Source organism: Colossoma macropomum, unplaced genomic scaffold, assembly GCF_904425465.1.
Source record: "Colossoma macropomum unplaced genomic scaffold, Colossoma_macropomum, whole genome shotgun sequence".
NCBI classification, from domain to species: Eukaryota; Metazoa; Chordata; class Actinopteri; order Characiformes; family Serrasalmidae; genus Colossoma; species Colossoma macropomum.
This window is the reverse complement of record NW_023494802.1, coordinates 39863874-39886154: the sequence shown is the minus strand read 5'-3', so window position 1 is coordinate 39886154 and position 22281 is coordinate 39863874. Positions and strand designations below refer to the sequence as shown.

The 22281-nt window shown below is 39.1% G+C and overlaps 1 protein-coding gene and 1 pseudogene across 1 annotated transcript; both read right to left on the bottom strand.

Moving 5' to 3' along the window:
• Positions 1-1954: 1954 nt before the first annotated feature.
• Positions 1955-12073, bottom strand: LOC118822211 (annotated as a pseudogene).
• A 249-nt stretch (positions 12074-12322) lies between these two features.
• Positions 12323-22281, bottom strand: LOC118822208 (cytochrome P450 2H1-like). Its single transcript, XM_036591147.1, has 9 exons — positions 22014-22281; positions 19555-19714; positions 19230-19382; positions 18582-18742; positions 18163-18336; positions 17673-17814; positions 17290-17477; positions 16685-16826; positions 12323-12951 (listed from the first exon to the last, which is right to left on the bottom strand). The coding sequence occupies exons 1-9, from the start codon at positions 22206-22208 to the stop codon at positions 12761-12763; spliced, it is 1506 nt and encodes a 501-aa protein (XP_036447040.1). The 5' UTR covers positions 22209-22281; the 3' UTR covers positions 12323-12760.

Genomic DNA, 22281 nt, shown 5'->3' with positions numbered 1-22281 from the left:
ACTGGAGTGGTGGTAGGATATTATATATCATTGTGGATATTAATATTATATATCATTGTGGATATATGATAGCATTTTTTTATATATATAAAACTGTCTGTTCCACTCAGACCAGCACAACACACACTAACACACCATCACCACGTCAGTGTTACTGCAGTGCTGAGAATAATCCACCACCCAAATAGTACCTGCTATGTGAGGGTCCATGGGGGTCCTGACCACTGAAGAACAGGGTAAAAGGGGGCTAACAAAGTATCAGAGAAACAGATGGACTACAGTCTGTAACTGTAGAACTACAAAGTGCACCTATATAGTAAGTGGAGCTGATCAAAATGGACAATGAGTGTAGAAACAACGAGCTGGTCATAATGTTATATCTGATCGGTGTATACACAAGACATAATTCAGCATCTATCAGAGTCAGATGCGCAGCAACTATCTGTCCAATACTCAAAACCTATTTCAGTTGAAGAGGTCTTCATCAGTATTAGTAGAACGCATTATTATACAAACATCTCTCATCTCTCATCTCTAATAATAATCTCCCAATAGTGTTGTGTGGAGCAGAAGCGCTCCTATTAACCTCCTGCACTCGCTGTGATATACATGCGTGCACAATTCAGAGTTTACTGGGAGTTTACTGATGTTCATTACAACAACAATAACACACGTTATAGACAATGTAATATTGATTAAAATAGAACTTATTAAGGATTCTTAGTTGTCAGACAACGTCGTCATAACTTTCTGAGTAATTCATTTCAACATTGTGACAATGTAGAAAAGCACCAAGCGGACGACGCTGTGGGCACCAAAACAGTACATTGTCACAACGTAACTTTGTTTGCAGGGCCGTTAGGAATAAAACCTGATGGTTTTGTTTCCTAACGGGAATTGGCTTGATAGTTGCCATTAGAGGCCTTTAGGAAACGAACAAATGTATCTGGAATCTGTCCCAGAAGACCTGATTAAACCATCAGAATCCTTTACACTGTGATATCAACCCATCAGGAAAACACAGAATACCATTAGTGACTACTGAAAACCACCAGGAACCAACAGACACTTTTACTGGCTTCTATGTCTTGTTTCAATGGGGAGTTGCATTTAATGTAACTCTCTAGCTGTGTTATGGACGAAAAATGGATTAAGTGATGATATCGCTAAGCAGAAGCAGCCAAAAGTCATTGTGGCAGAGAGTGCATGTGCATGTGACATCACTGGGGCTGAGAGTGCATCTGTCTGAGAGTGCATGTCTGCAGCCAGAGTCTATTGGAAAAATGACCAAAAAACCCCTAACACAAATAAGAAGCGATTTCAGTCAGTCTTAATATGGAGGAGTTAGAGATGTACTTCAAACCAGTAGTTTTAATATGAAATAATAATTACAAATTTTCATGGTCAAAATGCTAAAAATGCCGTGAAGCTGTGAAGATAAACTGTGCAGGCAAACCCAGGCAAAAGTCAGGTTTGAACTCCTCGCTCAGAACTTACACAACACCGTCTAGCAATGTATTGTTTCTTATTAGTCCATGTTATTAACATTATATTAATTAAAAGATTCCTCCAAATTAAAATGGTCTCGTTTCTCCCAAACATAAAGTAATTTGATGTAAATGAGTTTTTAAAACACAGAGTGCTAAAAAATGTCTAGCAGGCATCTTTAAGCTGAACTCAAACCAGAGTTTAAATACTAAAATCTTAGGCTGGTGCAGGTTAAACTGCTTCTGGACCAGACTGAAAGCACAGCAGCGCCCTCCAGTGGAGGACTGTGGAAATATTTCACTGATTCGAAACCAAAGGAGGTTAAGGTAGCGTATGGGTTCTCAAACTTTATACAGCCGAGGACCCCTACCAGTGTGGAAATAAATACATGGACCCCCACAGATTTATTCTATTAAAAATTAATACAGATAATACAGTGATTCAAATATTAAGCACATGAGGCAAATATGTTTCATCATATTTATTTCTTGAGAGCAGATAATCTTCTCAAATTTCATGTGGCTATTTTGCTTTTAGTAATCTGATGAGCTACTAAATATGAAGCCCTCAGCATTTTACTCAGACATTTTGGCCAGACTTGCTAGACAGCTACCTCGCAACCACCTGGAACACTACAGCAATCATCAGTCAGCAGTCAATGTAACAGGGTGAGGAGTATTACATTATATGAACTGCTATTTTATTAACAACACTCTTCTAATAGTAACAGCGATGTTATCTGATTGTTACCTACATTATGAGAGTAATTACATTGTATCATGTATTACACATGTGTAATTACAAAAGAGAAAGTATGCTATTACAGCTCTGAAGACACACCTGTGTAATTACATGAGTAGAAAATGAATGCATGTGTATTTATGTAAGCTTTACTACTGTAATCCATCTGTATCAGTGAATTCACCAGTACCAGTTACATGTATTTTGTCATACAGACAGACACATCATATGACCTCTAAGGTCACTCTTCCCCTGCATTCCTTTCAACCCAGAACTCTCACTGAGAGACCTGATAACAGAGTTCATTTATTAAAGCTGTGGTTTCAGTAACACTTCATTGTATGGGACATTATAATGATCTTTTTAAGACTTATCAGGCCAGTAGCTGCTAGTTAACTGGGTGCTTATTACTATTTTATTAAACAATATATAGATTGTAATGTTATATATGTCTTTTTCAGAGCATTTTTATTCATCATACATCATTTGCACATCATCTTAGGTGTCAACTATTATGGCTTTATTAAGCATATCAGTTCAGTAACTGCTAATTAGCTAGGGAGTAATTACTACTTTATTAAGCAGTAAGTACAAACAATTAAACATTTTGCAGAGCGCTTTTGTGTATTTCACATCAAATCTTGTGCCCAACCTTTAACTGGTTATTGTGGCCTATAAGGTGCTTGTTTTCTTTTGATTCTTCTTAAAACCTCAATAATAAATCATAAATTCAGAATCTTAAATAAATCTTTTTATTTTACTTGTCTTTCTTTCTTTTCTTCATTTGTAAAAAACATTTCAGCTCGAAGTTGTAGTTGATTTCCAAGTTTAAATAAAAACAAATCACTGATATTTAATGTGGACATATGTGCCACAATTTAAGTATAGAACTGGCTATTTTTTCAACATTCTTTTTAAACCATATAAACACACTTAGGAAAAGTGTATAAAAAACACTTGTGCATATTATTATGCTGAAAGAGCAGGAATCGTACATCCACCCCGGTTGTTTGTAGTTTGAAGAATTCACATGTAAAGGGCAAACTTGATTCAGTGAGTGGTCTCTCTGCTGCTGCAGATGGTATCGAAGGGGTATGGAGAACGAACCACGCCCACAGTGCCATCCATGTTTGGACGTGGAGCTCCAGCAGGCCATGAGAACTTTAAGCGCTGGAGCAGAGAGGTGAAGAAGATGAAGAGCTCTGTCTTTGCTAGAGACTCACCTAGACACACCCTCGGACCTGCAGGACATACATACACACAAATCAACACAATGCTGCCGGATTGGTCAATCAAAGAATTGGAAAAAGTTCCAGTGGACCAGTAATATTTTGGGCTGGTTACTGTGGGCTGACATATACAGTGGCCACGTTAATCATTGGTTATATTTAATGAAGTTCTCTAGGTTTCTTTACAAATGCTAACAGAATGTCATTTGTTTTAGAGAAAAAGAGAGAGTTTTTGCCCAACATCAAACTGATAATAGATTCCTTATGTAGAGAAAGTATGGAAAAAAAATCCAGGTGAATGAATATTCAAAAACAAGTATGGACCTGAATGAGAACAAATGGGACTAGATTATGTCACCAGAGCAAACTCTTTGCAAAGTAACAGTCCTAATTAAAACTGACACATACCATTCAACCTTACATTCTGGGGAGCTTACTGTTGATATAGTTGTGCTTGGCGATTTTATTTTCACCTTTAAAGACTTCACTATATTGATATTGGCTTCAGTTGTAAAGTCTTAGCAAGGACAGAGGAGAACACCCACCATTAGGTCCTGTGGGTACCAATCATGATCTGGTACCAAAAGCAATAAAATATAGCGTTGCATCACATAGCTGTTGGTCTGAAAACAAGTACTTCTCTGGCTGTCTGCAAAGCTCATGCTCGTATAAATGCACTTGGATCTTCAGGTAAACACCAGCAGCAGACTCACCCAGAGAGAACGGCAGAAAGGCGTCATTTTTGCAGAACTGTCCTTTTTCATCCAGAAAGTTCTCTGGATTGAATGTGTCTGGATACTTTCCAGTGCTCTTTGTCAGTTAAGATGGCCGTTAAGTTGACCATGATCTCAGATCCCTGCCATGGTAAAGAGAAATATATAACAAATATGCATTAATATCAATGAAATGTCTTGAACAGTGGAAGTACACTCAAAGTTTTCATTTTTCTTTAATCATAATAAAAAGAAAAGAGACGAATACAAATACATATGAATTGCTTTACCATTTCTGAATTATGCAAGACAGCAAAGCATGATGACATTTCATTAAGTCTGGCTCAAATAATCTGAAAAGTCGTGCCCATTCACTACATTGGTATTCATTTCTCTGATTTGCTTTTCTAATTTCGTCTCATTTTCAAGCCACAAAATTGTGATATTTTTGTTTTTAATTTACTTAAACTTTGGGTCATTTTTTTGGCAGAACCTATTCCAGTAACACTGTTTCTGTAGTTAAACAACTATTCATATTTCCACTGATTAATCCTCCATCTATTAAGAGTTCCAAACATTCAGCCTTTCATGTATCCAATCTACAATCCCTCTATCCCTTCATCACCTTGGGCAGGTGGTATCCTCGTAGCTCTGCTGGTTGTGTGGTTTGGTGCACCACGCCAAGGGGAACGATGGTAGCATAGCGCTGGATTTCATAAACAGTGGCACAAGTATATGGGAGCTGTGGGCGGTCATTCATGCAGGGAGAGCGGTCAAACCCCAGCACCTGAATGATCTCTTCATGACAGCGCTCTGACATGGTCAGCAACAGAGGACACAAAACATAGATGATGTTACAGGACATACAAGACGGTGATGTTCTTTTTGGGTCAGTAACAAATTATTAATACAAAAATATCAATTGAAAATATAAAGTAACAACAGGATTTCATTCCTTACACCACACCTAGTGTACAAATGAAATCAGGTCAATAAGGTCACCAACATAGGTACCTTGCACGTCAGGATGGTCCATCATGTAAATGAGGCCCCATCTGAGGGTATTTGCTGTAGTTTCCGTCCCAGCCAAGAACAGGTCAAAGATTGACCTCATCATGTTCTCCACATGGAATGTAGAGTCTTCCTTTGACTCTTGCTGCTCAAAACAAGAAAAGTTTCATTTCTGTTACATAGATGCTACCAAAGGATAGTGAAGGCAGCTCAAATGATTGACTGAGATTAATCTACAGTCGAAAACTTCAACTCCACTGTCCCACATTGTCAGCTTGGAAATAATCCATGTAGAAAATAATCCACACCAGTTTTCTGAGTGCACAGACAATATGGATAAGTTAAAATAGGTGTGCTGGAAGACTGTGAAGTGTGCAGTGGTTAGGGTCCCTCCATTCTCTACACTGCTTTCAAAACAAAGAGCATCCCCTGAAGTTTGACCTCTCACCTTGGTCATCTCAATCAGGTAGGCATCAGTGAAGTCCTGGGGGTTGTCTGGATCCAGAGTCTTCTTGTGCTCCTCCACAATTTCAAGGATAAATTTTTTTAAAGCTTCAACATTACGCAGCATCTTCTGCTGCGGCCCTGGAAAGTATATCAAAATGGGGACCAAGTTGACGATCTGCAGAAAACAAATAAAAAATTAAAAACTTTAAAGTTCCATTGTTTTATTAAATTTCTCAGTTTGTCTAAACATAAGCACTTCAAGCACACGATGACAGGGATTTTTGTCATTATGTCATTTTTAATATATTGCAGAAAACTAGGAAAACACCTGAAATTAATTTAGAAAATAAATTGTATTGTTTTGTATTGTGGTGGTTTTTCTACATCCTATGTGAAAATAAATAACATCACCTGGAAAGCTCCTGGTAATTACCTGCGCCACAATTGATCCGGCAAACCGAACATTTTCATTCAGAATTTCAAGCAGCTTAGCAAAGCGCTCGTCGTTGTACTCGAAGCGGTCTCCAAAGATGATGGAGCAGATTATATTGGAAACTGCATTCATGAATTGATGGATGGGATAAAAAGGCTTCCCTTTAAGAAGAATTGCAGAAAAATGTATTTGATGAGGGAAAAGTCACAAAGACAGGCAAAACTGAGCTCATTAAACATGAACTTGTCAATGTTGATTTGAACAAATATTCATTCAAAATGTCATTAGGAAATAATTTACTCTAAAACAAACTATTGACTAAAACTATTGAAATAAATACTAATTTCAAATGACAGACAACACAATGTAGTAATTCTAGTGCTGCTGCCTGCCTCAGAACTGCTCTAAGAAGGCATAGACAGCTATTGATCACCTGCCTTCTTGTTTGAGCATCTCCTTAATGAGGTAATCCGCCTCCTCAGCCACACGCTCCTCCACAGTTTTCCTTCCCAGACCAAAGTCACGCAGTGTGTGCAGAGCAAAGCGGCGCTGCTGCCTCCAAGAGTGACCATAATTGGCCATGATGATACCTGTGTTGGGCAGAGAGAAGTAAAAGGAGATAAAAAGAAAGAAGTAAGGGTTCAAAAAAGGTATAGGAAGGTGTAACTTTCCCTGGGGAAGGAATGGCACACTAACGTTTTTTCCATTTTTTCAAAAAACGAAGTAACAGTAAAAGTAAATCAAATGAGTTAATGAGTCATGTGAGACTAACCATAGCCTTTGTTGATCCACTCTGCTAATGGTGGAAGTGGTCTCCCAGAAAACACGGTCCCATTCTGAACAAAAGCTTCCTTTGCAACTTGCATGTTGTTCAGTACGATTGTTGACTTCTTGCCCAGGTATATGGAGCACATCTCACCATATTTCGGCAACTGGAGGGGTAGAAAATGTTTACACTACCTACAACTTTGGAATGTACAAGTGTATGTGCTGATGCAACAGTTTCCATGTTTTGTTTCAGATGCATTTTCAGTGAATTATAGTCTTTCCTCAGTTCAGCAGCTTTTCTGTTCTAATAAATCTGAATCAATTTGTCACAGTTCTGACTTGTAAATTTACATTTAGCAGGCCCAGTTATGCATAGCAACTTTCAAAAGTGCTTTGTTTTTCAGTCACATATTGTTTCATTAGACAGTAAAACTATGAGTACAAAAACACCCTTGAACCAAGATACTGTTGGAAATGAGAGCTGTTATCTTGAAATAGATAAACAATACAGAAATAAGGTTTTCCACTGCAACAGAAGGCATTTAAGAAGTTCAAATACTTGGTCATTTAAATGCTTTACACGGAGACAGGTCTTTATTCAGCATTTAGAGACAGCGGGGGACAGCCAGGAAAAATTTGTTCCACCACATGGTTGCCTGGACAGAGAAGGGTCTTGAAGCTTTTCCTTCAAGCACCTTTAAATATTGCAGGGCAAGCCAAGCCATAATTGAAGATCAAAAGGCTCTAGGTATGGATTAAGTTTTGACTTTTAAAAAAGGGCATTTTTATTTAGGGGCAGGTCCATTTTTGGCTTAGTATTTGATACTTAAGATGATAAGATATTGAACAAGCATCTGAGAGGCCTATGTAGAGAGAAAGTGTAGAAACCTCCAGGTGTTTTAGAGGAGAAACCTACATGACTGAAGAATGATAACCGGCCATCTACAATTACACCAACCCTCTGTATTTTTGATCTTCAGATGGAGTGACTGATTAATGCTATAAGGAGATGGGAAGATCATGGGATCCAGGGATATAAAGCCCTTCCTTGCTGGAATTCATCTTCAGACAATGGGTTGCATTCCATGATTAGATGTCAGGCGGATGTGCCTAGATGCAACTGGAGAAAAGAGAAGAGGACGCAGTACAAAACCTTTTGGGACACAGATGAAGAGTCTGCATGTAGTGGATGTAGACCTTGTCAATGTTACCTAATAAAACATCCCTCGAGACAGGACTCAAACCAATTCCATGCAATGACGCTGATTCCAATGTTGGTGAGAACAGACTGGAGAATCTTGTGGCTGACTGTGTTAAATGCTGCAGAGATCACAAAGAACCAAGACCACTGAGAGTTAAGCTGAATTTCCTGTGTGGAGCTTCTCTTTGCTACAAGAGAAGTTTCTGTAGAGTGCACTGGTTTGAAGACAGACAGGCTGGGATCCTTGAGCTGGTTAAGAGTGAGAAATAAATTTGCTAATTATCAATTTAACTCATTAAAGATTATGGTGGAGGAAAGAAATGAGAGATACAAATAATGGCTGATGTCAGAGCTGTCTTGAGTGGTCTCCTTTAGAATGGGTACCACTCTGGCAGTCTAGAATCCAGATGGTACACAACTTGAAAAGAAAAAGCTGTTTGAGTGGAAAGTGATTAGGAGGAACGGACTGCAAGATTTCATACATCTGTACTGGATGGGGCCAGTGGGGTCCAGATATTTGGTTAACTGGATGTCAGTAGCTGTAGGATGCTGTCTATGGAAACAAGAGTGTCTAAGTTGAACTAAGTGTGTTACAGCACACTTCAGATCCTTGGATCTATATAATCTAACTTTATATAAACCCTGAACCCTCTTCCTAGCATGTTACATGAATCTGAGACTTACAGAGTTGAGTGTGGCTCAATGGCTACAGCAATAAATGATGTTACTCCCGGTTGGCTTGTACACACTCTAGACAGGGCAAGTCTCAGCTTATTGAACTATTGAGATCCTAAATCAGAGCACAAACTGGCAAGAGAGACCTGTAACAGTGTTATGCAACTGAAGAATACTATGACTGTCCTTCCAAATTAGTATTGTATTGCTAAACTATCTAAATCTTGGCAGTAATTAGCTAGTGCTCATTTTAATGTGACAACAATGAGGCTTTTGAATATATATTGTAGAAGGAAAGGAAGAATGAGTGTGCATCTTAGCTCCATTCTTGACCAGTGAACTGCAGCTAGCTGTAGCTTTACTATTCAGATGGACAAGGCTATGAAATATAACCAGTTGAGATCTTAAGTGACCAGACTCCAAACATCACTCATGTGATGTGCCACCACAGATGATTCTGAACAGAGGAAGCAGATAAATAAGTTCCTGAGTGTCATGGATGGATACTTCCAGGGGCAATCTCAGAATGAATGGCCATGGATCGATTTCTCCGAACTCTCCCTCCTGAGAAAAGAAAGGTTGTGAGCCTAAAGAATCAGGGTTGGGAGAAGTTGGGATGGAGCAGTGCTTTCCCAAGAATTTAACAAAGGTCCTGCACATCAGATATAAACATACCCCTGACTTCAAATGCAACTTAGCCATTTGCTTTTAACTAATCAGATAACTGAAGAGCCAAGGTGAGATGCAATACTCTTCATGTCCCCTTGACTGTCACAGTGATATAGAGAGAAGGTTACATTGTTCCTCTTTAGATGCCTTGTAAAAGAATCCAGAGAGCTCCGTTCACCAGGATAGACAGCAGAGACACGGTAGATTTGTGTTACATAAACAGTGGTGAACTTTGCACTTGCATTTCACAACCTGAGCTCTTTTTGTAAGTCTGAAACTGCAGAGTGTGTCACATGTTAAAATGCAGAATGCAAATTAAGGAACTTATGCCAGCACTTTACCTCTGGCAGACACAACGTCAGTTTTCTACATGCTCCTAGGACACTTTTTTAAATTTTCATGGCTGTATTCAATTACAAATCAATGAATGTATTTTCTGCTTAAAATGAGTATCTAAATGGGGGAATTGTCAATTTGTTGTATGCCAGTGAATATACCACCTCAAAAACAAAAAAAACAAAAAGGAAACTGACCGATCTGATGAAGGCCAATTGATCTTTTGAGAGCTGGGGCAGGTTACCCACAAAGGGCAGTGGTTTGGGTCCAGGGGGGCTTCGGCTCCTGGAGGAATTCAACCTGAAGATCTCCAGCAGAAGCAGAGAGAACAGACCACCCAGCAGGGCCAAGACCACTGACGTCCAGTCCAGATATTTCAGCACAGACTCCATTCTGAGAGAAATGCAGGAGAGCTTAGTTGCTCATACCTTTTATCCAGGAGAGAGAGAGAGAGAGAGAGAGAGAGAGAGAGAGAGAGAGAGAGAAAGAGAGAAACAGCCTTCCACCATTTCTATAGAATTGCGTCATGATGGGCGTTACTAGAGAGAAGTTCATACCTGAAAACAGATCTAGTAATCTTACCTATTAGGAGGTCAGAGAGCTTCCAGTGTAATGAAGCATTGCAGACAAAGTTCAGGAACAAACAAAACATTTGCAGCTGTTGGAATGTTGTGTGACTTCTCTGCAAACAGGGACTGACAACTTAACTCTTCCCTTACACTCTAGAACAGTGGTTGTCAAACTGGTTCTCAGGGCTCCCAAGACACTCCAGATTTTCTGCTCGCATTGCAAGTTAGAGAAAAATTGTGAACCATGTGGAAGAACCTGCAATCTGAAAACCACCACTCTAGAAAGTAAAGGTTTCTGCTTAATTATTGAAGGTATGTAATAAAAATATTTAAGTGGCTTAGAACCTTTAGATTTTGAGGAATTTCTTTAACCTTGAAATATATTCTTCATTCCACCAAATTTACAAAGTTGCTTATAATAAAACAGTTGTTGAGATGTTGTTGATATTTCTTTACAGTGGAGGTGAAAGGAACCAGGGGTCACAGTGTCTACAGTGCAAATATAGTCATTTTATTAAAATCCACAATGACCAGTGATCCAACATGTCTTCTGACTTTTCTGTCTTCTGCAGTGTAAATGGTCATCAAGACATCTTGATTGATTGACCAATTGACTGAATGATTAACTGATTTAATTGTTATGTAAGTTGGTAAAAAGTGGTAAATCTGAAGAAATTAGGTTTACTTTAGCGACTATTTTACTATATAACAATCTGCACATATCTTTCCACCATGAGTGGATTTTAAAATGTAAAACTTAAATTAACATAGAAAGGCAGAGTGGTACCTGAAGCAGGCAGTACATGCAAGAAGGTCCTCAATTTTTTTGCAGGTGAGTGAGATCTTTAAGCAGAAGTGAGCAAACAGATCCTACAATTTGATCTAGAGACTACACAAGGCAGTAGCAGCATTGTAAGTACCTCTATAGACATACACATTTCAGATTTTTCTTTTTACCCAATTTAGTCATGGCCAATTCCCACCCAGAGCAACAGAGAAAAGGCTTGGATAAAATATCTGAAAGAATGGAATAATTCTTGAAAAAAAAATGCATGCTGCATAAAAAATGATATAACCATGATTTAACTATTATAGAAACAGCCTACATTTGAACTGTATGAGAACTTTGGTATCTATAATGGATAAAAATTGAATGGTCACACAAAGACTCAACCAGATAAAAGTTTGGGCACCCCTGGTCAAATCACAATTTTTCTTTATTTTTTTTAAGTGTGAAGATGTTAATACATTCTCTGCATGGAACAAATTTGACATATGTCTACACAATATAAATGTACAGTTAACACGTATTTGCTAATTTCAACATATTGGAAAAGAAGAAAATATAAAATGTGGCATGTGTGAAAATCTGGGGTTCCTTCCAGTTGGTCTCCAGCCTCCAATTAGTTTTTGTAGCCAGGTAAATGTCTTTCTATTCTTGCTTTGGGATTTTTGTTTTTATTTTTCCTTGCAGGCTGTTTCTAGTTCAGAAATACTCCTAAGGCTCAATGTCATTTCAAAAGTTGAATCTTTAGTTTCTTGATTATTTAATTTACTTTACCAGGCCTTGCCTTACCTTTATACATGCAACCTTTCCTGTGCCACTGGGTGCAACAACCCCAACAAAAGGATAATGAAAGAGCCAGAATTAAACGATAGATAGATAGATAGATAGATAGATAGATAGATAGATAGATAGATAGATAGATAGAACATCCTGCAACTAATTGACTTTTATGTTCACACACACACAAACACACACAGTAATGTGACCTGTAATGTAATAATCTTTGTCACTCTTTACCTGCATTCCCTTCAGCCTGGAACTCAGACCTGATAACAGAGTTCATTTATTAAAGCTGTGGTTCCAGTAACACTTCAGTGTAGGAGGACATTATAATGCTCTGTTTAAGACTCAACAGGCCAGTAGCTGCTAATTGTAACTGGCTGCTTATTACTACTTTGTTAAGCAATAAATAGAGTGAAGGATGTATTTTTCAAAGCATTTTTGTTCATGTATTATACAAAGCTTTTGCACATCATTTTAGGTGTCAAATATAATGACTTTATTAAGCCTATCAGTTCAGTAACTGCTAATTAGCCAGCTAATAATTAATCCTTTATTAAGGAGTAATTACAAGCAATTAAACATTTTGCAGAGCGCTTTTGTTTGTGTTTTCCTCATCAAATCTTGTGCCCAACCTTTAAGTGATTATTGGGCTTTCAGGTGCTGAATTGGCCTTTTTTTCAACATTCATTTTAAACCATATAAATCCTTTGTTAGGAAAAGTGAATAAAAAATAATTATTATGCCTATTATTACGCTGGAATGTCATGTATTGCACATTCACCACTCATTGGTCCTTGTGTGAAGAAAGAGCTTGATAATGTGTTCTTATTGAGATTGAATAGATGTGCTAAAGAAGAGGAACTTCTCCTGAGGAGATGTTGTCAATTCACATGTAAAGGGCAAACTTGATTCAGTGAGTGTTCTCTCTGCTGCTGCAGACTGTATTGAAGGGGCACGGAGAACGAACAACGCCCACAGTGCCGTCCATGTGTGGGCGTGGAGCTCCAGGAGGCCATGAGAACTTTAAGCACTGGAGCAGAGAGGTGAAGAAGATGAAGAGCTCCGTCTTTGCTAGAGACTCACCCAGACACACCCTCGGACCTGCAGGACACACATACACAGAAATCATCTCAATGCTGGATTGGTTAATCAAAGAGTCAGAGAATTCCCAGTGGGCCAGTAATATTTTGGGCTGGTTACTGTGGGCTGACATATACAGTGGTCACTGTATATTGTTTGGACACTTTAATTTAATTAAGTTCTTTAGATTTCTTCACAAATTTTTTGATAGAATGATACTTGCTTCAGATAAAGAGTGAAAGACGTTTATCACAACATCAAACTGATAGTATACTCTTTGGTGTAGAAAAAGCCTGACTGCACTAAGAGTGTTATTCCAAAGAACATTCAAAAACAAATATTGACTAGAATGGGAACCAATATGACTAGATTATATGAAAAACAAAACAACAACTCACACATCAACACATCAACACATGCAAAGTGTTAGTGTTAATGTTAGGACAGAGGAGAACACCCCTTTAGTACCATTAGGTCTTGGTGTTACCAATCATGAACAGGTACCAAAAACGATAAAACTGGAACCTGTCTAATGAAAAAGCACAGTTTCAGTTTTCTGCTGCCAAAGGTTCTGGTAATCTCTGAGAGGTGGATATGTCAAATCCGGGGATGTTTGTCTTTCAGAGATGTCAGTAATTAGATCACTAACTCAGAAGAGCACAAGGGCATTTTGAATGCAAACCTGCAGAATTCTGACAGACTCAGTCAGACAAAATCCAAAATCCAAGAGAAGAGGCTTTAACACAAAAGAAATCCCCAAGAATTGTCGCCATGGTACAGGCATGGGTCAAATCCAAAATAGCAAGAAGGCAAACCAGAGCAATCATAACCACTAGGGCAGAGACAAAAGTCAAAAATGAAAGATCCAAAAGAGGGTCCAATAAACCAAAAGGGTAACCAAAAAACACAATAGAAATGCTCAGTAGTTCTGCAGTAGAAACAATACTCTGGTATGCCATAGAAACGAAAACATGATTAACCGGAGTCTCAGCGGTCTGAAAAGCTGTAGAGATGACAGAAAACGGGACGAATCTTATGCTGCTGGAAAATCGATCCACTATGTTGAGTATGATAGTAAGGCCCTGAGTGACAAATCAGAGCAATGTTAGACCAGGGTCTATTTGGAATGGACAGGGGCATCAGTATACCGGCCAGCAACATTCTGGGGGTTTTACATCGTGAACAGACCAAACAAGAAGAAACAAACGCGTGTATGTCTCTGTTAATCGTCTCCCACCAGTACAGATTAGCAAGCGGTTGTTGGGTTCCAGTTCACCTGGATGACAAGAAATAAAAGAAGAATGAGCCCATGTAATAAGTCGATCTCTAAACTGTGGTAGGGCATCATTTTTTTTCTGAGGGACACTGTACAGGTATTTCCATGTTTCCATCTCCTCATCTATCTCCCAATTAATAGAAGAAATACTAATGTGAGGAGGCAGAATGTTCTCTAGTGTTTCTTCATTCTCGATCTCTTCTAAACTGGTAAATTCTGGAAAGTGCATCCGCTTTAGTGTTGCAAGATTCTGGTGATATGTAATATTGAATTTAAACCTGGAAAAGAACAGAGACCAGCATGCTGGACGGGGGTTAATATTTTGCAGTACTAAAATACTCTAGGTTTTTATGATTTGTCAGAACAGTGAATGGTTGATTAGTACCCTCTATCCAATGCCTCCATTCTTTAAGAGGGCTGTCAAGGGTGCTGCTTTACTACTAAAATTATGTATAAAGCATCAGTAAAAATTAGCAAAACCCAGGAAACGCTGCAGTTCTTTAACTGAGGCAGGTTGAGGCCAGTTCACGACCGCTTCCACCTTGTGGTCATCCATTAAGACACTGTTCTGACTGATTATATAACCTAAGAAAGACACAGGCTGCATATGAAATTCACATTCCTCTCCCTTTACATACAGGTTAGAAGTCTCTATAGGACCAAACAGACTTGTTTTATGTGAGTATCTAAGTCAGGGGAGTAAATTAGAATATCGTCTATGCAGGCAATAACAAAATGACCAATCACGTCTTGCAGAACATCATTACGAATGCCTGAAACACAGAAGGGGCATTAGACAAACCAAAAGGCATGACCAGGTATTTATTGAGCGTCAGGAACCAAGAAAGATGGGGATTATTTGCTAATTGTGAAGCGCACTGGCACACGTTCTAATAGGTTCAGTTTCTTGAATGATGGATCCTGGTTCCACGGGCTCTCCAACCATTACAGCAATACATAAGGGAACCTTCAAAGGCGTCACAGCAATCTTTAGCTGCTCTACCAGTCTTGCATGAACAAATTTTCTCAGCTCTGGAATCGATAAAGGGCTGGAATGACAAAGGAGAGATTTTGGCAGTAGATAGTCACGGGCAAGAGCAAAGGCTTTGAAACCAACCCCTTTGTGTGAATACTCACCATATTTCCAGGGGTCGGTGCCTTAAATCTGTGCGGACGGGACACTACAGTCTCGTAGAACATGACCAGCATCTCCACAGTAGAAGCAAAGCCTTTCTTTCAACCAACAAAGTCTCTCCTTGGCCGACAAACGGGATGACTCACATTGCACTGTTTTTTCTGGCTCTTGAATCTCCTGAGGTAGCATGGCTGGTGGATTAATTCCTCTCTTGTTTCCTGGATGTCATCGATCACGAATAAGTTGATCAATCCAGATAGTGAGAGAGATAAGTCGATCTAGTTTTAAATCATCATCCCTACAAGCTTGCTCTGTGAGAATTTCTGGGTTTAGTCCTTGTCGAAACATCACTATGAACGCTGGTTCATTCCATCCATCAGTTGAGATATTAGGAAAGAAATTTTAGCTTGATCAGAGCTAGGAGGAGAATTACTAAAGAATATGGCACACTGGAGAAGAAAACCATGGCACTTCTCTGAATTACCGTCAAACCTGTCAGGCTTGCTAACCGGAAAAAAACGAATTAGATATCTTGACAGGCGTGGACACATTAGCCACATTATCCCTCTTAATTGACATACCTAGAGCTTGGAGTTGTGAAGTGAGCTCTTTCACATTGGTGACCAGCTGTATGCGTTGCATTTGCTGTTCTGTCTGTTGTTGAGTTAATGTTTTTAGAGAGTAAGTAACATGTTAGCCGAGCATATGACCCTGATTGGTAACGGCCTTCTGGAGAGCTTCATGATCAGGTGTCTGCATCGATGGCAAGGTATTCTGTAACGTGACAGACCCAGTCAGACGCTCACATTAAAATCCAAGAGAAGAGGCTTTAATACAAAAGGAATTGGTGTGGGTCAGATCCAAAATAGCAAGAAGGCAAAAAGAGATCCAGAAGAGAGTCAAACAAACCAAAAGGGCAAGCAAAAACACAATGGAAATGCTCAGTAGTTCTAAAGGATCTACATTATCTCTCAAGGAGTTCTGGGAAATGCAGTCCTTGTGTGAATCGAGGCCAGAGAGATGCGTGACATCTGCAAAGAAATTGCTCTAAAGGCAAACTGGAAAGTGGGTCGGAAGGGTAATGATCTGAATCATTTGCTAGTGTTTATAGCTTCATCACAATGTTTTTCACTCTCAAGAGCTGCAAGTTCAACACTGTAAAAAAAACCACTGTAATTCATCTCTTACAGCAATTACATCATGAGTAGTTACATTTTCGGTGTTGGATGGTCTGCATCATATAGCTCTCAGTCTGAAAACGAGTGCTACTCTGGCTGTCCCCTGTGCTGATGCTCAAATAAATCTCAATACATTTTTCATGAAGCTCTGTTGCACAGACTCACCCAGAGAAAATGGCAGAAAGGCATCATTTTTGCAGAACTGTCCTTTTTCATCCAGAAAGTTCTCTGGATTGAACGTGTCTGGATACTTCCAGTGCTCTTTGTCAGTCATGATGGCCATTAAGTTGACCATGATTGTAGATCCCTGCCATGGGAAAGAGAAACAAATAAATGACAAACGTGCATTAATGTCAATTAAATGACTTCAACAGTGGAAACGCACTCAAAGTTTTCATTTTTGTTTTTTTAATCATAATAAAGAGAAAAGAGACCAGTATAAATAGATGTAATTTGCTCTGCAATTTGTGAAATATGCAAGACAGCAAGATATGATAAAAGTTGTTTGATGACATTTCATTAAGTCTGGCTCAAATAATCTGAAAACTTAAGTGTTTGTTTAATGCATTAGTATTAATTTCTCTATTTTGCATTTGTAATTTCATCTTGTTTTCAAGCCATCTTGTTTATTAACCCTAATCTGTGGTTACACATCCATTCATACTTCCAAAGATTCATCCTCCCATCACATTCAGACTTTCATACATTCAAACGTCCATCCATTTAACCCATCATGTACTTAATCTATAATGCCTCTATCCCATCATTACCATAGGCAGGTGGTATCCTCGTAGCAGTGCTGGTTCTGTGGTTTGGTGCAACACACCAAGAGGAACAATGCTGGCATAGCGCTGGATTTCATAAACAGTGGCGCAAGTGTATGGTAGCTGTGCTCGGTCATTCATGCATGGAGAGCGGTCAAAACCCAGCACTCGAACGATCTCTTCATGACAGCGCTCTGATGTGGTTAACCAGACGCAAGCGTGGGAAAAAGCACAGAGGACACAAAAATTATATGATATGCAGTGTTTCAATTGGGTCATTACAAAAATATCAAGTGAAAACATAAAGTAAAAAAAGGAATACCATTCCTTACACCACACCTAGTGTACAAAGAAATCAGTTCAATGGTATTGATCCCCAACAATAGTACCTTGCACGTCAGGGTGTTCCATCATATAAATGATCCCCCATCTGAGGGTATTCGCTGTAGTTTCTGTCCCAGCTATGAACAGGTCAAAGATTGTCCTCATCATGTTTTCCACATGGAATGTGGTGTCCTCCTTTGACTCTTGCTGCTCAAAACAAGAAAAGTTTAAATTCTGCTACATAGATGCAATCAAATGATACTGAAGGCTGCTCAAATGATTGATTTAGTATAAATTTAACTCCACTGTCTCCACATTGTCAACTTGAAAATGATCAATGTAGAAAATAATCCACACCAGTCATTTATTTTTTATTTTTATTTTTTTTTGTGATTCATTTTTTATTATTTGACCACACTAGTTATTTCAGTGCACAGATAACTATTGGTCAAAATAGGTATGCTGGAGAACTGTAAAGTGTGCAGCAGTAAGTGAACCTTCATTTTCTACACTGCTTTCAAAACAAAGAGCATCTCCTGAAGTTTGACCACTCACCTTTGTCATCTCAATTAAGTAGGCATCAGTGAAGTCCCGGGGGTTGTCTGGGTCCAGAGTCTTCTTGTGCTCCTCCACAATTTCAAGGATAAATTTTTGTAAGGCTTCGCCATTACGCCGCATCTTCTGTTGCGGCCCTGGAAAGTATTTTATAATGGGGACCAAGTTGAAAATCTAAAGAAAAACAAAATAAATAAATGATACCTTTCATGTTCCACTGCTTCAATTAATTTTGCAGTTTGTTTAATGTAAGCACTTCAAACACATCATGACAGGGATTTCTTGTCATTGTATAATTTCTTTGTAGGTATATACCAGGAAACCAGGAAAAGCACCTGGAATAATATTGTTTCATGCTCTGGTGCTTTTTCTACATGATCTGTGAAAATGACATCACCTGGAAAGTTCCTGGTAATTACCTGAGCCACAGATGATCCAGCAAACCGAACGTTTTCATTCAGAATTTCTAGCAGCTTAGCAAAGCGCTTGTCGTCGTACTCGAAGCGGTCTCCAAAGATGATGGAGCAGATTATATTGGAAACTGCATTCATAAATTGATGGATGGGATAAAAAGGTTTTCCTTCGAGAAGAATTGCAGAATAATGTGTTTGAGGAGGGAAATAGCACAAAAACATAACACTACCAACATGATTTTTTGTGAAATATCATCAATATCAAACACTTATGTACCTATTAGCTGAAAAATTGCTTCTTGTCTTACTATTAGCAGGACTTATATATTTTATTATTATTATTATTATTATAGACTTATTAAATATTCATGAGATTCAGTATTAGTCGTCTGATGGGCAAAACTGGGCTCAGTAAACATGAACTTGTCAATGTTGATTTGAACAAATATTCATTCAAACTCTCATCATGCAGTAATTTACTCTGAAACAAACTACTGACTATGAAACAAATACTAATCTCAAATGACAGACAATATGATATGTTAATTCTAATTAATGCTGCCTGACATTGTAACATTGTATTTATACATCAGACAAAGATAACCTGACCACAGAACTGCACTAAGAAGGCATATACAGCTATTCATCACCTACCTTCTTGTTTGAGCATCTCCTTGATGAGGTAATGTGCCTCCTCAGCCACACGCTCCTCCACAGTTTTCCTTCCCAGACCAAAGTCACGCAGAGTGTGCAGAGCAAAGCGGCGCTGCTGCCTCCAAGAGTGACCATAATTGGCCATGATGATACCTGAGAAAGGCAGAGACAGGTAAAGGGAGAGAAAAAGAAAGCAGTAAGGGTTCAGAAAAGTTATAGGAAGGTGTAACTTTCCCTGGAGAAAGACAAGCACACTAACATGTTCCCCATTTCTTTCAAAAAATGAAGTAGCAGTAAAAGTAAATCAAAGTCATGCCACACTAACCATAGCCTTTGTTGATCCACTGTGCTAAAGGTGGAAGAGGCCTCCCAGAAAACACGGTCCCATTCTGAACAAAAGCTTCCTTTGCAAGCTGCATGTTGTTCAGTACGATCGTTGGCTTCTTGCTCAGGTATATGGAGCACATCTCACCATATTTCGGCAACTGGAGGGGTGGAAATGTTTACACTACTTACAACTTTGGGATAGACAAGTGTATGTGCTGATGCAGCAGTTTCCACATTTGGTTTCAGATGTATTTTCAGTGAACTAGTCTTTCCACAATTAAGCAGCTTTCTCTGTTCTAACCAATCTAAATCAATTCATCACAGTTTTGACTTTCAAATGTACATTTATGGCATTTACCAGCATTTAGCAACTCACAGAATGTTTCCTTAGATAGTGAAATATAGGAGTCCAAAAACACCCTTGAACTAAATTACTGTTGGAAATGAGAACTGTTACCTAGACAAAGATACATATATAGAAATGAGACATTTCCACTGCAAATTTTAAGAAGTTCAGATAGATGGTCGTTTACATGCTTTACATAGAGAGAGGTCTTCTTTCAGCATTTAGAGACAGTGAGGGAAAGCCAGCAGAAATTCATTCCACCACATGGGTGGCTGGTCTTGAAGCTTGTCCTCCAAGCATCTTTAAATATAATGGGACAAGCCAAGCCATATTTCAAGCTCAAACAGTACACGGTATGGACTTTTAAAATCAGGTATTGAGGGGCAGGCTCATTTTGGCTTGATATTCAAGCCTTGAGAGGATAAGACATTGAACAAGCACCTGAGGGCCTATGTAGAGAGAAAGTGTAGAAACCTCCAAATGTTTTAGAGGAGAAACCTGTATGACTGAGGCAGCTTTGCAATATGAGCAAAGAATCATAACTGGCCATCTACAGTGACACCAAGGCTTTGTGCATCTTCAGATGGAATGACCAATAAATGTTTAAAGGACATGGCAAGATCACAGGACCCAGGGATGTATAGCAGCTCCTTGCTGGATGGTGAACTGCAATGAATGATTGGAGGTGGAAAGAATTAGTTCTGAGTCATCTGCATAACGGTGGTATCAAATGCTGTTAACAAGATGTTACATCGGTAAAGTATTAAGTGTAAAGAGAAAAGAGAAGAGGACCCAGCACACAGCTTTGTTAAACACACATGAAGAGTGTGCATATAGTGGATGTGGACCCCGTCAGTGTTACCTAATAACAACATCCCTTCAGGGATCACACTCAAACCAATTCCATGCAAAGGCACTGATTCCAATGTGCAAAGGTGGTGGTTGCAATGTTTGGAGAATCTTGTGGCTGACTGTGTCAAAAGCAACAGAGATTAAAAAAAAAAAATCAGGACCATCAGGAGTTTAGCTGAATGAGTGTGTTAAGCTGTTGAGATCCTGAATCAGAGCACAAACTACTATCAAGAAAGATCTGTAACAAGGTTATGCAACGGAAGAATACTATGACTGGACTTCCAAATCAGTATTGTATTGCTAAACTAACTAAATCTTGGTAGTTACACTCAAAATGGTTATCCACATTTATATGTGTACACGCTTCTGTGTACTGAATTTTATCAATCTGAAAAATTAAGGAAAATAATTATTTTCTATTGAGCTAAATACTAGCTAGTGCTCATTGCACTGTGACTACAGTTTCTTTTGGATATATACTGTAGATGAAAAGGAATAATCAGTGCCCATCTTAGCCCCACACCTGACCAGTGAACTGCAGTAAGCTATAGCTTCACCATTCAGGTAGACCAGGTCATAAAATATAACCAACTGAGATCGTAACCCAAAGTGGCCAGACTCCAAACATGACTTTTGTGATGTACCACCACTTACGATTCTGAACAGAGGTGCCTCTAAGGAAGCAGATAAAGAGGTTCCTGAGAGTGTCAGATGGCTACTTCCAGGGGCAATCATAGAGAAACTGGCCATGGATCAATTTCTCCAAACCCTCCCTTCTGGGAAAAGAAAGGCTGTGAGCCTAGGTCCTGTACATCAGCCATAAACATACCACTGGCTTCAGGTACAACTTAGCTATTTGCTTTAAACTAATCAGATAACTGAAAAGACAAGGTTAGATGCAGCCCTCTTCAAGTCCCCTTCACTGTCACAGTTATATGGAGAGACAGTTACATGGTTTCTTGTAGATGTCTTGTAACAGGCCTAAGGAGCCACATTGAGCATGTCAGCATAGATAGCAGAGAAAAGGTAGCATTTGGTTGCGTATACTTTGGTGACCTTTGCACTTGTAAAGTTTGCATTTCACAACCTAAATGCAGAATGCAGACTAAGAAGGCTTAGCACTGTACTTCTGGTAGACACAACAGCAGTTTTCTCCAAGGACCTTTTTTTTGCATTTTCAAAGCTATATTAAATTGCAAATCAATTATGCATATCAAAAAGAGGAAAAAGTGAATATACCACATCACCAGGGAACTGACCGATCTGATGAAGGCCATTCGATCCTTTGAGAGCTGGGGCAGGTTACCCACAAAGGGCAGTGGTTTGGGTCCAGGGGGGCTTCGGCTCCTGGAGGAGTTCAACCTGAAGATCTCCAGGAGAAGCAGAGAGAGCAGACCACCCAGCAGGGCCAAGCCCGCTGACGTCCAGTCCAGATATTTCAGCACAGACTCCATTCTGAGAGAAGTGCAGGAGAGCTCAGTTGCTCAATCCTTTTAACCAGGAGTTCAGGGAGGAGAGAGAGAGAGA